The sequence below is a fragment of the Panicum virgatum genome, chromosome 4N, assembly GCF_016808335.1.
Source record: "Panicum virgatum strain AP13 chromosome 4N, P.virgatum_v5, whole genome shotgun sequence".
NCBI lineage: Eukaryota > Viridiplantae > Streptophyta > Magnoliopsida > Poales > Poaceae > Panicum > Panicum virgatum.
In genome coordinates, this window is record NC_053148.1 from 41,457,963 (window position 1) to 41,472,661 (window position 14,699).

General features: G+C 45.3%; 1 protein-coding gene across 1 annotated transcript; it reads left to right on the forward strand.

Moving 5' to 3' along the window:
• Positions 1–358: 358 nt before the first annotated feature.
• On the forward strand, positions 359–4,572 carry LOC120668414 (expansin-A16). Its single transcript, XM_039948113.1, has 3 exons — positions 359–927; positions 2,758–3,079; positions 4,117–4,572. The coding sequence occupies exons 1-3, from the start codon at positions 774–776 to the stop codon at positions 4,424–4,426; spliced, it is 786 nt and encodes a 261-aa protein (XP_039804047.1). The 5' UTR covers positions 359–773; the 3' UTR covers positions 4,427–4,572.
• The last annotated feature ends 10,127 nt before the right edge of the window (positions 4,573–14,699 follow it).

Sequence of the window (14,699 nt, forward strand, 5' to 3'; positions counted from 1 at the left end):
TTTAGTTCACTTCAAAATTCCAAAATTTTATAAGATTCCACGTCACATCGAATCTTTGAACGCATATATGCAATATTAAATATAGCTAAACAAAATAATTAATTATACAGTTTGTCTGTAATTTGCGAGACGAATCTTTTGAGCCTAGTTAATTTATGATCGGACAATAATTATCAAATACAAACGAAAATACTACTTTACACCATCCCTTTTACGCATCTAAATAAGGGCTTGATGATGAACTGGGTCAATCAGCAGCAGTTCAGCGAGGTTGGCGGCGTGAAGAGCTGTGAAATGCCATGTTTGGAGAGGGAGGGCGCTGGTGCAAAGACATCCTCCTCGGTCAGCCCTCTACTCCTCCGCCCCGTCCAGTCCGTCGTCTTCTCCCGGGTCAGGGCAGGTCCTCAAAGGGCAGCCTCCGCGGCTGCTCCCTCCATAGTCCTGAGTCCTGACCCACACTGCTGCAAATCCCAATAAAGCCTGTGCAGAAAGGAACCGGGCAAAAGCAGCCTCGCCTTCCCTCTCCCTCCCCGCTTCTGCACAACCCGCCGGTTCTCCCCTGGTGCCCCGCTCTGTCACCTTTGACTCCCCCATTCCGGTCTCTCCCCCCCCCCCCCACCCCCCCACCACCGGCCAAGCACACTGCACGTTTCACTTCAGACAGTCCAAGAACACCTCCAAGAAAGTCTCTTCTTCCCTCTCGCCATTGCTCTCGTCTCGCGGCGTCCAGGAGCGGCGCCGATCGATCGCCGGAGGATAGGGAGGGAGGTGGCATGATGGGGTCGCTGCCCCTGCTCTTGCTGCTGCTGCTGCTCGCCGGCGCCGGCTTCGGCGGCGGCGTACGGCTCGGCGGTGGCGGCTACGAGGACTGGAGGCTCGGCACCGCCACCTACGTCAAGGAGTTCCAGCCGCACCCGCTCAACGACGGTACGCGCCTCTTGCGTTTCCTCGCCACCGTAATCGTAGTAGCATCATCAGGGAAACCGGCAGTGTCAGTCAGTCAGTTAGTTCTTCCTCACCCTTCTCCCACTGCCGGCCTTTCTGCATTTTTGCGAGTGGGCGGCGAATGCTTCCCCATTTTTTCCTGAAAAGAATGGAGAAGGTGAATGCCGTCTGCGAACACGAATCGATGGGCAAGGAGGAGATAGTGCGTAGTGCTGTGCAGATCCCGGCTAGTTGGCGAGAAACTGATACGGAGAGGTAGCAGACGGGGAGATTCAGGGATGGAACGTGGAACTTAACTTCCTCCCACCCCTTCCTTCAGAAAGATTCAGACTGATTCTTGGCACTGGACATCCCAAGCATGTTCAGGAGTTACTCCTAGCAGATGACAGCAGCACTGTCTTAGTGTCTTGATTTGTGAAAGGTACTGCAGCACTAATGCTGTCCCTGTCAGCCAAAAGAAAAGGGGTAGTGGAGCACAATTCCGGCGCTAAATAGGGCCCGTGTTTGGTTGCGTAATTCTAAATTCCAAATTTTTTTTCCCGGCACCTGCATGGAGACTTAAATCTAGACGAAATAAAAAACACATTGCGACTGCTATCTGTAAATGCCAAGACGAATCTAACGAACCTAATTATGCTATAATTAGATGCTAAATTGCTACAGTAATGCTACAGTAAATAACCTCTAGCGACAGATTAATTAGTCTCATTAGATTCGTCTCGCGATTTACAGACCAGTTCTGTAATTATTTTTATGATTAATCAATATTTAGTACTTCAAATGTAGAAAGATGACTTTTCAAAATTTTTAGACTGCAACCAAACGGGGCCAGGCTTTGAAAATTTGTGACCTTGTCCTTTTGAGATAGTTGTAGTTGAGGCACATTGAATGGGTGCTTTGACAAGTTATAATTTATGAGAGGCAAGCACGTACAAGTACAGCTAGTACAGTGTAAGGTTTTCTTTACTGTTATCCTGTGAGGGTCCTTGCCTAGAGTGAATTCTATCATGACTATAGAAATGAAACAGCGTATTGCCAGACAATTCATTCATTGCAACTGCTCTTGAAAGATTGGCTTTTGATCCAGCCATTTCGCTTCAAACATTTCAATTCTCAATTCTCACAAAATTCAGAAAATTATTCAGTGTTCTAAACAGGAACTCCTTTTCTTTGGAAAAAGATGCTGGATTCAAGAATTTCCCTCTTTGCATCGCTTTCTGTTTTCTTTCTTTGCAGAACTGCTTGCGGAAAGAAGACAAGCTGCTTATTGTAGTGCCTGATGTCCGATGCCCAGGGTTTACAATCCCGACCGGTCCGGTCAAACCGCCGCCCTCCGATAGCGGTTTACCGGACCGGTTTGACCGGAAACCGGTGGAAACCGGTTGAATTCAAATCCAAATTCAAAATCGCACGTGTAAACGGTTCCGACCGGCTTACCGGCCGGTTTGACCGGTTTACCGGTGTTTTAATCAAAAAATCCGACGGTGTAAAAGTGGTTCCCCGGTTTGACCGGTTTACCGGTTGCCATATATGGTGGGCCTTAATGGGCCGGCCCATTTTTTCTTTTTCTTTTTTGATTTAATTTCAAATCCCCGCAAACTATACTAAATAAACGAATTTTTGAGAAAATTTGACACCATTATATTCGTCGCACCTTGAAGTATTTTTAGAAATTTTTTAGGAATTTTTCATTTTTTGAATTCAAATTTAAATTTTGAATTTGGACCGGTTTGATACCGGCCCAAATCGAAACCGGGCCGGACCGGTTCCCACCGGTTTAGTTAACCCTGCCGATGCCATGGTTTTCTGCAGGCGGCGGCGCCTGCGGGTACGGCGACCTGGACATCTTCAGGTACGGGCGCTACACGGCGGGGCTGAGCGCGGCGCTGTTTGGGCGCGGCGGCGCCTGCGGCGGCTGCTACGAGCTCCGGTGCGTGAACCACATCCGGTGGTGCCTCCGGGGCAGCCCCACGGTGGTGGTGACGGCGACGGACTTCTGCCCCGCCAACATGGGCGCCGCCGACGAGGCCGGCGGCTGGTGCAACTTCCCCCGGGAGCACCTCGAGCTGTCGGAGGCCGCATTCCTCCGCGTCGCCAAGGCCAAGGCAGACATCGTGCCGGTGCAGTTCCGGAGGTACCTTGCATGCCTGATCTTGATCTGCTCCCTGTTCCATTCTTCTTTGTCCAAGGTTCACATTTTTTACAGTGAAATACCCTGAAGAACCACGCATCGAAATTGTGTTAGCAATACTACTTAATAGGAGAAAACAAACAAATTTCGAGAGATCATTGAACGGCTCGCTGCTCATTGGTCTGTCCCGGCAAATTATGAAACTTCAACTTGGTTGAACCTGGAATATGCAAAGCCATGGCACATGGCTCGCTATCATTCTTGAGCAGCGCATTCAGTGTGTATTTTTTAAGCCTGCGGCTGCACAGCCTTTTGCGAAAGCCCAGAATGATGTTGGATGATTAGGATTGGAGCGTAGAATATGCAGTGGATGTCTCATGCCACTTTGGAATGCTGGCCGATGGGTAGGATTGTTGGAAGCGTCAGACTCTCGAAAGCACAGAGGAAAACATCAGCTTTCAGTCAGTGCTCCCCTTTTTGTTTTCAAATCTGACCCATTATGAGCACCCTCCCCGTTTTCAGACAGATGCTATGAGTGTGTTCCAACTGCTGCAAGAGTATACAGCAAGTATCCTTTTTGTCTCAGAATACAAAATTAAGTTGTCCTGCCACTAGCACCTACTCTACTGATAACATTGTTTTCAATTCTGAAAATCAGTCGCTCAATTTTTATTTTTTTAAAAAGGCAATTCCACTATGATCGCCATTGGCTACCATGAACAAATACTGCTTTTGAGTCTAGTTAACCCATGACGGGACAATAATTATCAAATACAACGAATGTGATACAGTACTTTACACCTAAAACTTTTCGCATCTAAACAAGACTCAGAATACAAAATTAACTTATCCCGCCACTAGCACCTACTCTACTGATACACTGTTTTCAATTCTGAAAATCAGTCGCTCAATTTTTATTTTTAGAAAAAAGGCAACTCCACTATGATCGCCATTCGCTACCATGAACAAATGCTGCTTTCGTTTTTGTTTTTTACTTTTTTTTTTCTGAATATGATGCAACTGAACAGTTGGTGATGCAGGGTGAGCTGCGACAGGGCGGGCGGCATGCGGTTCACGCTTACCGGCAGCGCGCACTTCCTGCAGTTGCTGATCACCAACGTGGCGGCCGACGGCGAGGTGGCCGCCGTGAAGGTGAAGGGGTCGAGGACCGGGTGGATCCCGATGGGGCGGAACTGGGGCCAGAATTGGCAGTGCGACGCCGACCTCCGCGGCCAGCCGCTGTCGTTCGAGGTCACCGGCGGGAGGGGCCGGACGGTCACCGCGTACAGCGTCGCGCCGGCGGACTGGATGTTCGCGCAGACGTTCGAGGGCAAGCAGTTCGCCGAGTAGACGCTGCCGGGAAACCTTGCGCCGGCGGCGATTGTAAGTAGAATTATACGGGTGGGTTCTTGATGTATTCCATGTTTTGAGTTGTGACCCAAGAACATGAAATGTATTGGATGGCAAAAGAATTTCTATGTCAGTATAAAATCTTTCGAAGATTTGTTTTTAAGAAAAGTGACAATCCAAATATGTGCATTAGGGCCTTGTTTAGTTGCATCTAAAATTCCAAAACTTTACAAGATTTCCCCATCACATCGAATCTTTGAACATATGCATGAAGTATTAAATGTAACTAAACAAAATAAATAATTACACAGTTTGTCTGTAATTTGCGAGACGAATCTTTTGAGCTTAGTTAACCCATGATCGGATAATAATTACCAAATACAAACGAAAATTCTACAGTGTCAAAATTCCAAAAGTTTTTACAACTAAACAAGGGCTAGGACATCACGCCGTGCAACAAGCATGGGAGCTCAGCACTATAAAAGCAGCAAATGGCAATGCAATGGCAGTTCTGGCATGAAGTTAAAAAAAAAACAGTTACTTGGTCCTACATGTGAATGAGAGGACACTGAAACACCTGAATACCAAAAGAACTTGCTTTGCGTCCAAGCTCTATCCATTGATCCAACAATGCAGGCTTTACAGGCCAGAAATACACATTTTACGGCCTGAGAAACTGCAATGAGAGCATGAAGAGACGGCTGATCCACTATATTTACAAACAAGATAGCATAGTAATTGTTTGAATTTTGGGACTACACAAAAGCCTGAAATGTTTGAACAAGCAGGGTGCATTTCAAAAGCCTGTAATATTTACAAACTGCTGTTGCGCTCCTCCAGTAGTGCATTTCAACAACACCTGAGGTATCAGCCTCCAAGCAAAAGCATTTACCAGCTGGGAGTGAAAAAACAGAGGGACTAAGTTAGAGTGAGATGAAAATCTAGGAGAACAATGCTGGGTGAAATTACTCTAACACATGCTGCTGAAGAAGAATTGCACGAGCTCCAGTCTCTATTGGCAGGTATTCAGTTAGATGTTGATGTCATGGACAACCGGGTGCTCCGGGGTAAGGGAAAGTTCCTACATCTAAGGATCATTACTTCATCTCCTTCGCGAATATTCCTGATGATCCATTCGCTCATGCCATATGGTGCAGCTTCGCTCCCCAAAAGTGTAATTTTTTTTCTTTGGCTACTGCACCGAGAGAGGCTAAGCACGAATTCTATATTACAACATTGTAAGTTTGTAACATGCAACCGTCGGAGCAATGTCCTTTCTGTCAAGAGGAGGAAGACTGCTTTCATCTATTTATCGATTGTCCTCGAAGTGTCAGCTTCTGGAACTCCTGTGGCCTTGATGTAAGCTCGTCATCTCGGTCCTTTGGAGTTGAACAACTTTGGCTAGAGAACCCCTAAAGGAAACTAACTCTAGGATCAATAGCACTATTCTAACATCAGTAGTAACAGGCTTAAACAGCAGCCTGTCACCACACAAACACCAATGGTAACGAGCTACAAGAGCCCAGCCATTACCTATGACTACATACTAGTAACTAGCATCAAATGTCAATTGTTACCTTCAACACCTCATTGGTAACGGTCTAAAAACTACAACCGTTACCAATTACGATAGTGGGCCCAAAGGACCGGCCACGCGGCGTCATGGGTAATTTCTAACAGTAACAGGTATTAATTTAGAGCCGTTACCTTCAACAAATGATTAGTAACGGACACCAAAAAACGACCATTACCAATCCTGACAGCGGGCTCGGAAGAACCAGCCCCGCAGGATCATTGGTAACGATTATCAGTAACAATCCATTATGGACACCGTTACTGATAAAATATGAACGGTAACGGTCGTCTATTGAATTTCATTACTGTGAATTATTGTGAATCTAGCTGGAGTAGGCGCTATGTGTGATTGGTAACAGACTTTAGTAACGGACGTTCTATAACAAACTTACTGTTTTATGTAATTTGTAACGGGCTTTTACCCGTTACCGATGAAAAGTCATTAGTAACCCATAAAGGGCAATGATGCCTGCGCCCATTACCAATGTATGTCTTTGTCTGTTACCATTATCCGCGTTTCACGTAGTGGATTTTAATGGAGTAATATAAATATACCAAAAGATAGCTTAGTGAGTATTTACAACATAGTATTTGTACAATGTGGACGTGAAATTATTTACCTTCTTACTATCCTGAAGGTAGCGCATGATCCTGTCCCATTCAGAATTTTGACGACCATCTTCTGGAGCAGAAAGTAGAGAAAATTTTGGAAAATCTATGTATCTAGATTGCTAAAAGGAAAAATCTAAAGTACGACCCGTCGCGCACCAGCGCTAGCGCGCGACCACGTGCCGGCCCGCCTCTAGCCCATTTTGTGTTCGTGGCCGAGTAACCTTACTCGCCAGACTGTCCTTCTGTGTTTTAGTCTGTCTTGCGCCAATGGTCCAGCAACCCCCACATCTCTCCATGTGATTATGTCATTTGCATGTTCACTGCACACGTGAGGAGGATATAGTCTTTTATTTTGATTTGTATATAGCTATCCTAAAAAAATGTTTTATCTGCTTTATATCACATCCGTTTCGAGAACCGATTGCACTAATGTATTCTACGCGACGATACGAACAAAACTAGACCGCACTTGCATATGTTTTAACGACTCTTTACACTAGTAGCAACTTATGTAATGACTCACTCTCTTTTTTTAGCAACTTATATGTATATTATATTGTTGTAGTACCAACTTATGTGTATATTAACCATTATTTTGTAGCAACTCATGTGTATGAGTTTAAGATCTACTTTATTTGAAGTAACTTTGTATCTTATATATGGGGCAACTCATGTGTATAATAGAAGTTTTTATGGCAACTTTTCTTTACATGTGTGAAAAATATTATTTTTATAGCAGTTTGTGCATAAACTTATATGTACGACAACTTATGTATAATTTTATAACAAATTATGCTTTTATGTCTACTTTTTTACATATATGACACTTTTATTTTTATGACAGTTTATATATATATAATTATGAGTTTGATACTTTTTACTACTTTATTTGTATGATATTTTGTATTTGTGACAACATATGTATTTGACATATTTTGTTTGTGGTAACTTATGTTTGTAATAGATTGTGCTTTTGTGGAAACTTTATTTTTGTGATAATTATAAATATTTTTTGTGACAAATTTTATCTTATATGTGTGGCAACTTATATTTTATATATGTGGCAACTCATGTGTATGAAACTTTCTATTATTATGGCAACTTATGTGCATAACATATAGCAACTTGCTACTAGTTATAAAACAACTTTAAAATATATATAAGTGGGTTCTAGTTTTGATCGTCTCATCATATAGAACACAAAGATGCAATCGGTATTTAAAACGGAGCTCATACGAAGAAAATAAAATATTTTTTAGAAATCTATTTCTACACTAAAAAGTTACTGTTGTCTGAAAATGACATCTTCTAGCTGGCAAGAAAGGGGGGTCCCGCTAGGCCCCCGTCGCGACCAATCGCGCATTAACATCGTCCTTGCTAAAATGACCTATATTTTGGAACGAATGGAGTAGCTAACTAACATAGATACTAAGACACTATGCTTTTAGAATTCGGAAACACCGTAACACATGTCTTTGATGGAACAGTTCCCTGCCTCCAAGTTGCTTTGCAAACTTATAAGGACGAACAATAGCTTTGGATAGGTGCAGGAGCTAAGGGGCTGAGGGTCCTTGGTGTAGGACAGTTAGAGTGAGAAGCCATTCGAGTGTATTGGTCAGGTCCTACCTCTCTATCTTTTTCTGTAAGAGTCTTTATGAGTTTTGTTCAACCGTCACTCATTCTGGCCCAAGGTGGGTGATCGGTGGTGTAAATTGGTCACTCTACTCTTAATACAAAGTTTATCACAGCTCTCCTGCGTGTTCGAGAAAAAAAACGGCTGTGAGCAATGCATGCATATTAACATGAACAAGTAGAAAGATAAGAATAGCCGAATAGATATTGAGCTAAAATATTTATATGTGTACTGTACATTGGTGTCACAACCCAAGGAAAAAAACAAAATAAAAATCACACGCGGGGCCCACCTGTCAGTCTCCCCTTCCCTCCCTCCTCTCTGTTCCGCTCGGCGCGCCGTTCATCCTCATGTCCCGTGCCGCCCCTTCGCTCTTCCCTCGCCCTCTCTCCTTATCCATGCCCGGCCAGCTCTCGTTCCCCGCCGCAAACCCTAGCCCCCTCCACCATTACCGCCGCCCTCGAGCTCCCTTGCCGCCGTCGAATCGCCGTCTCCGGTGAGCGTCACCTCGATTCCTCGCTTGGGGAGCTTCCTCGCGTCGCCGTCCTCCGATTTTGCCCCTAACCCGGCCCCCTCTCCTTCCCTGCAGGGTCGCCGGCGAGCGCCTCCGCCCGCCGCCGCCTCTGCTCGTCGTGCCGCCCCTCCATCGCCGCTCCTGGTCTGCGCCGCCGCCGGTGAGGCTCGCCGCCTCCTCCTCTTTCCCGTGCGCGCCTCCCCTGGCCGCTCCGGCCCTGCCTCCGTCGTGCCGCTGCTCGCCGGCGCCGCCGCGTCGCGCCGCGCGCGCGGGCCGCGCCGTGGGCGCGCGCACGCCCCGGGTCAAGGCCGCCCGGCCTGCCTTGACTTGGCCCGGGGGTGCCTGCCGTGGGGCCCACCTGTCGGCTCTGGCTAACGGGTGTGGCCGGATCTGGGTATACCTAGCGTTTTTGCTAGGGTTTCTTTAGGATTTATTTGTCTGTCATCTTGTAAAATCCATAGAAATTCATGTATAGCTCCAAAAATTATGAAACTTATTTTGTTGGATTCCTCTAGATGAGATCTACTTAGGAAAAATATTGTTCTGCATGTTACTTTGCTGTAGATTTATCTATAGTTTTATCTTGCAAAAGTGAGTTTAATGCTTATTTATTTGTGTACTGCTTGAAAAATGTCAAACCAAATTTTGTTAGACTCCTTGAGAGGTGTAGTTTCCAGTGGTACTACTTGTTCATATGGTTACTTGCTGTTTATCAAAGTTTTAGCTTGTTTTCTTATGCTTTGTCTGAAAATGGTTTATTGTAGAACTTCTTGCTGGAAAGTGATAAATTGGCAAAACCAGTTTTGTTACCTTTGTTTTCATGCCTAGTATCTAAGATAATTTTCTTGGAGCCTGAACCCGGAGTCCCATTCGTGATCGAGTCCGAAACTAACCAAGGCAAGCAGCTAAGCATATTCCTTACACCTATTTAATCTGATTTAGTTTAGCTATCTCACCGAGTAATGTTGGGTTATATGTTATATTTGTATTGCATTCTTGTACCTAATTTCCTGCATTACCCTTCCTTGAATTGTTATCCATGACTTTGTCACTTGTTAGTCAATGAACTACTTAATTTGACTAGATGCTTAGCCATGCTTAGAATACTTATATTGCTTGCTAGAAAGGAATGGTTTGGAGTATCACCCTTACCTGTTTATCCTTGATCGCACTTGAGCTGGGGCAAGTAGAAGTTGGTAGTATCGAGATTCGAGCGGAATGGTAGGGCCTAGAGAATGAAGTCACATGGGTATAGTCCGCTTGGATTGATTAAGGACCGAGTGGATGACATTGGTTCTGAGCACCTTTCCGTGCTACCACATATCCAATATAATGGTACGGATGAGCCAATTACCTTTTTTGACTTGATCATTGAGGCCCGGTCCCAGATGCGTGGCCAAGGGCTATGCAGGGAGGTTTAGTGTGTCCCCGGGTGGAACTATGTGTAGGAAAATTTAGAGAAGTCTCCGGTGGAACTAAATCTTCACGCGCAAGCTGGGCGTACCCTCAACGGTTGAGCCTTGTTGGGAACGGTTGACGCGAGTATTCCCTTATCCAACTTTGGCCGGTTGGGTGAGTCGCATGGTCCTCGCGTCGTGTGGGTAAAGTAGTACACCCTTGCAAGGTTATAATCAATTCGAATTGCCGCGCTCTCGGTTATGAGCAAGCTCATTATCCCATGAACTCCTCATAGAATTTCGATTGTGGTGGGATTGGTTCATGTTATAGCTATGATCAGTTATGGATTATATTACTCTCTTAATCAACTAAAAGTGTTTGGGGTTGGGCAAGATTAATTAATTCTGATAGGTGATAGTGTAGACATCTAATACTCACTACAGTAAACGGTGGATTCACCGTCGGCCGTAAAGGCGTCGGTTCTGAACAGTAGCCGACGTTTTTAACTTAAAAGCGTCGGTGGACCGACGGTTTTATCCGTCGGAACTATTTCGACGCCTTTAACCCAGTAAAGCTGTCGGTACCGACGGTTTTATGAATTAAAGCCGTCGGGGGCACGAGCCGACGCCTTTAACGCGGGGACCGCCCCGTATAGCTGTCGGCTGACAACCGACGCCTTTAACACGTTACAACCGTCGGCCTGGCCCACCACCGACGCCTTTAACCTTTAAACCCGTCGGCCCAGCCAAAGTCACCGACGCCTTTAAATTTTTAAAGGCGTCGGCCTGGCCGACCACCGACGCCTTTAGACTTTAAAGCCGTCGGCCCCATATTCGTGAACCGACAGTTTTAAATTATTTTTTTTTACCGCCCCTGTTTTCTTTCTCTCCCTCCCCGGCTGGGAAGCCTCCGATCCATACAGAACACACACCCTCCGATCCATACAGAACAATAGACACAGCCTCCGATCCATACAGAACAATAGACACAAGCATAACCTCCGATCAACAGCAATAAACACAAGCATAACCTCCGATCCATACAGTCAACAACAATAAACACAAGCATAACCTCCTCAACAGTAATACATGTCCAAAATCCACATAAACACAAGCATAATATCTCACATAAACATGTTCAAAGTCTTCTAAGGTGACAAATTCAAGTTTCCCCGCAAGGTGATCAATCCATCGCCATGTCGTGGTTCGAACCTCCGCCACTCGCACCTCCGCCACTCGCACCTCCACCGCTCAAATTGAGAAATATGTCGCCATCAGGCGTTCCTTGACGGGAACCCTACAAGAAGCAAATACAACCGTTTAAGCCTTGGGGTAAGCAAATTTCCTATAGTAGATAGGAAAATGTACATATCCTGTTGCATTTGGCAGGCAAAGATTTTATCAAGGCAAAACGGGAATGGATTTATCGATAGCAAAACAGTGGCTTTAACAGAAACCGACGGTTATAAAATTATAACCGTCGGGGAAGGACCACCGACGCCTATAATTTAATTATTACCGTCGGCCCCGACGGTCTTAAATCGGCCGACGGTGAACCTTGCGATTCCTGTAGTGACTTATGTAATAATTACTTAACCTTAAAGCTTTTACTTGAGCCATTGCATGATCCTTGTATATGTAATCGCGTAAATCTTGCGAGTACCTTTTGTACTCAGGTTGCTTTCTAAACCTAGTTGCAGGTGAGCCGAAGTGGTGTTCGGCCACTTCTACCCCGCTGATCCAAACGCGGGGGAAGAGTAGGTCGTGGTGGCTGTAATGATGTCCTTGAGCAAGGCGTCATTACTTTAGTAAGTCATTATCGTAATCGAGCTTCGCAAGAGCATGTAAATGCAATAAACTTTATATTTCTGTTTAATATGACATTCGTGAGCCCAAGGCTTGTAAGTGAAGTTTGAAACCCACCTATATTGAACTTGTAATATTAAGTGTGTAAAACTGCTCTTTGTGGATTATTGGCGATGTATTCGATTGTAAACGGTATGTGCATATGCTGATCCTAGGCGTATGTTGGAGCACATACCGGGACTACCGGATTTGATATTATTTTGGATGAATGACGTGTCGGTTATTCGTGTCTCTAGATGTGGGATAACACGTGGCACGCTCTCCGGCAAGCACGTGTTAACTCTCATCTGGATGATAATAACCGGCGGTTCATTTAAAATAGTATCAAATTGGGCGGTTCTCACAATTGGCGCCAGATAATTTTGGGCCCCTTTCTAGCTGGGGCTCTAGGCGGTCTCCTCATTTTATCCACGTCGTTCTCCCACATTATCTCCGAACTGCTGCGCCATCCCCGCCCGGTTCTTCTCGCTCCTGATCGAGATTCTTAAAGAAAGTAAGTTTGAACGTGGCAGACCTAAAAGGCAGAGACAACTGAATAGCAGGAGATGTGTACTTCGGTCGATTAAGGTGCTCAAAATTATAATTATATCACTATTTTTTCTGCCATTAAGAGAAAAAAAGGAAAACAAAAAACCATTGGGATTCTTTTTATAGAAAAGGAAAAGTTTATGACCTATGCTACTGCATACAACCAAATTTTAAAGAATTTACAGCTCACAAGCTGATAAAAAATAGAGAAAAGAGTGAAAAACGATTTGAAAGAATCAAAAGCAGTCTTTTTTTTTAGAAACGGAGTAACTACAGGGATCATATGACACTTAATTTGCATATGAAATATGACCATAACCTCTACTTCAGACCTAGCCGATCTGATGGTCTCTGGCTCTGCGGAAAGGCAAGAGCTGCCTCAGAAGTCAGACCGCATCGCCAGTTTGGGCTAGAGCGCACCAAAGCATCATGAAGCTTGGCTGCGAGCTAGAGCTAGCCATGTGACCCATGATGAGGCCTCTCTGCCGGAACCTCCTTCCAGTGAGGGCACTTCGTCACTGTCATCATTAGCAGCCAGCAGCAGAGCACTGCAGCAGGAAGCACAAAATTAAGGTCCTGCCAGGCTTCTTGAACCTGGATAGCAAGTAGTAGGACATGCTCTGAGACTCAGAGTGCGCACTGGGTCAAATGCCACATGCCATGGCAGCAGGACAGTGCTGCAGTTGATCTTGGTAGGAAAAAATCTACTCCCTTCAAGTAGACAAAGTCTAAATAATCTCCTAAACTATAACTTAACTTGGTTCAATTTTTACCCCTAATTTTGCAATTTAGTCCATTTTACCCCCATATGTAATTTGTCTTTTTTGTTTCTCCATGCATAAGTTGAATTTTAATTTCAAATTTTGCAGGGTAGTAGTAGACATCACAATGCATATTGAAATTTTTTTATATTTTTTTATCATTATTTTTCATATAATTTTGTACTCCAATGTTTAATTTATTATTAAATATCCTAATCTATCAAAATAATTATAAAAAATATGTTATATTTTTTTAAGATGTGTTATGATTTGTACTATCATTTTGTAAAATTTCAGCTCAAAACTCCACCTATGCATGGAGACATGAAAAAAATAAATTGTATTAAGGGGTAATTTGAATCAAAGGGCATAGTTTGGGTGTAAAATGACCCAAATGATAATATAGGGAGTTATCTAAACTTTGGCTATAGTTCAGGGGAGTAATTTAGACTTTTTCCATCTTGGAATTTATCTTTCATCTTTGCATCCAAGCAACCCTCACCATGCTCCATCAGCATCTACGTTTTGATCAGCGAATCCTTTAGATCCCCGAGTGGGTTTTCACAGTTTTGAGCTATCATTGTTTTTCGCCATGTACGTTTTGATGTTCATTTAAACACCTGTTGGGATCAAATGCACAAAAGTACCTTACAAGTACTTACATTCAAAAGGCTGGATGAGAAGAAAAAAGAAAAAAAAATGCAGATCATCTGCATTTGTTCCTGCTGGTTGTCCAACTGTTTGGCTATGGAGCTAGTTTCAGCTGTTGAAGGCAAAGTTTTGGAAAGTTTTCAGAGGTCGCAAATGCTGGGTGGGCTGGGCGCGTAACTCCTCCCATCACTGCATGACAGCGAAAGGCTTTGACCAAGAGGCCAAGAGCCCAGGCCTGAAAGCTCTGCTGCTGGCCAGCCTGCTGCCGTGAGCCATGAGCCCATGACGAGCATTGCCTCCTCTCTGCCCACTCCTCGCCGGCCTCTTGTCTATTTAACGCACCCGGTCGAGACGAGAGCGAGGGCGCCTCCCAGTTTCCACCGAGGCTTTCGGTCCCTTGGCCAGCCATGGCGCGCTCCCGCGAGACCATCCTCCTGCCCGGCCTCCTCCTCGCCGTCCTCCTCCTCGCCGCGGCCCCGGGTGACGCTGACGCCGCCGCGGTGCAGGGGTGCCAGCCGGAGGTCCTCGCCCCGACCGTGGCGCTCTTCTGCGCGCGCGGCCAGCCCGCCGTGTGGTGCTGCCAGGCGCTGGCGCACTCGGCCCGCGTCGGCGGCGGCGCCGGCTGCCTCTGCCGCCTCGCGGCCGAGGAGCCGCTCGTTCGCGCCGCGCTCAACGCCACGAACCTCCTCTGGCTCTACGCCGTCTGCGACGACATCTTCGGCGACAGAGACAGAGC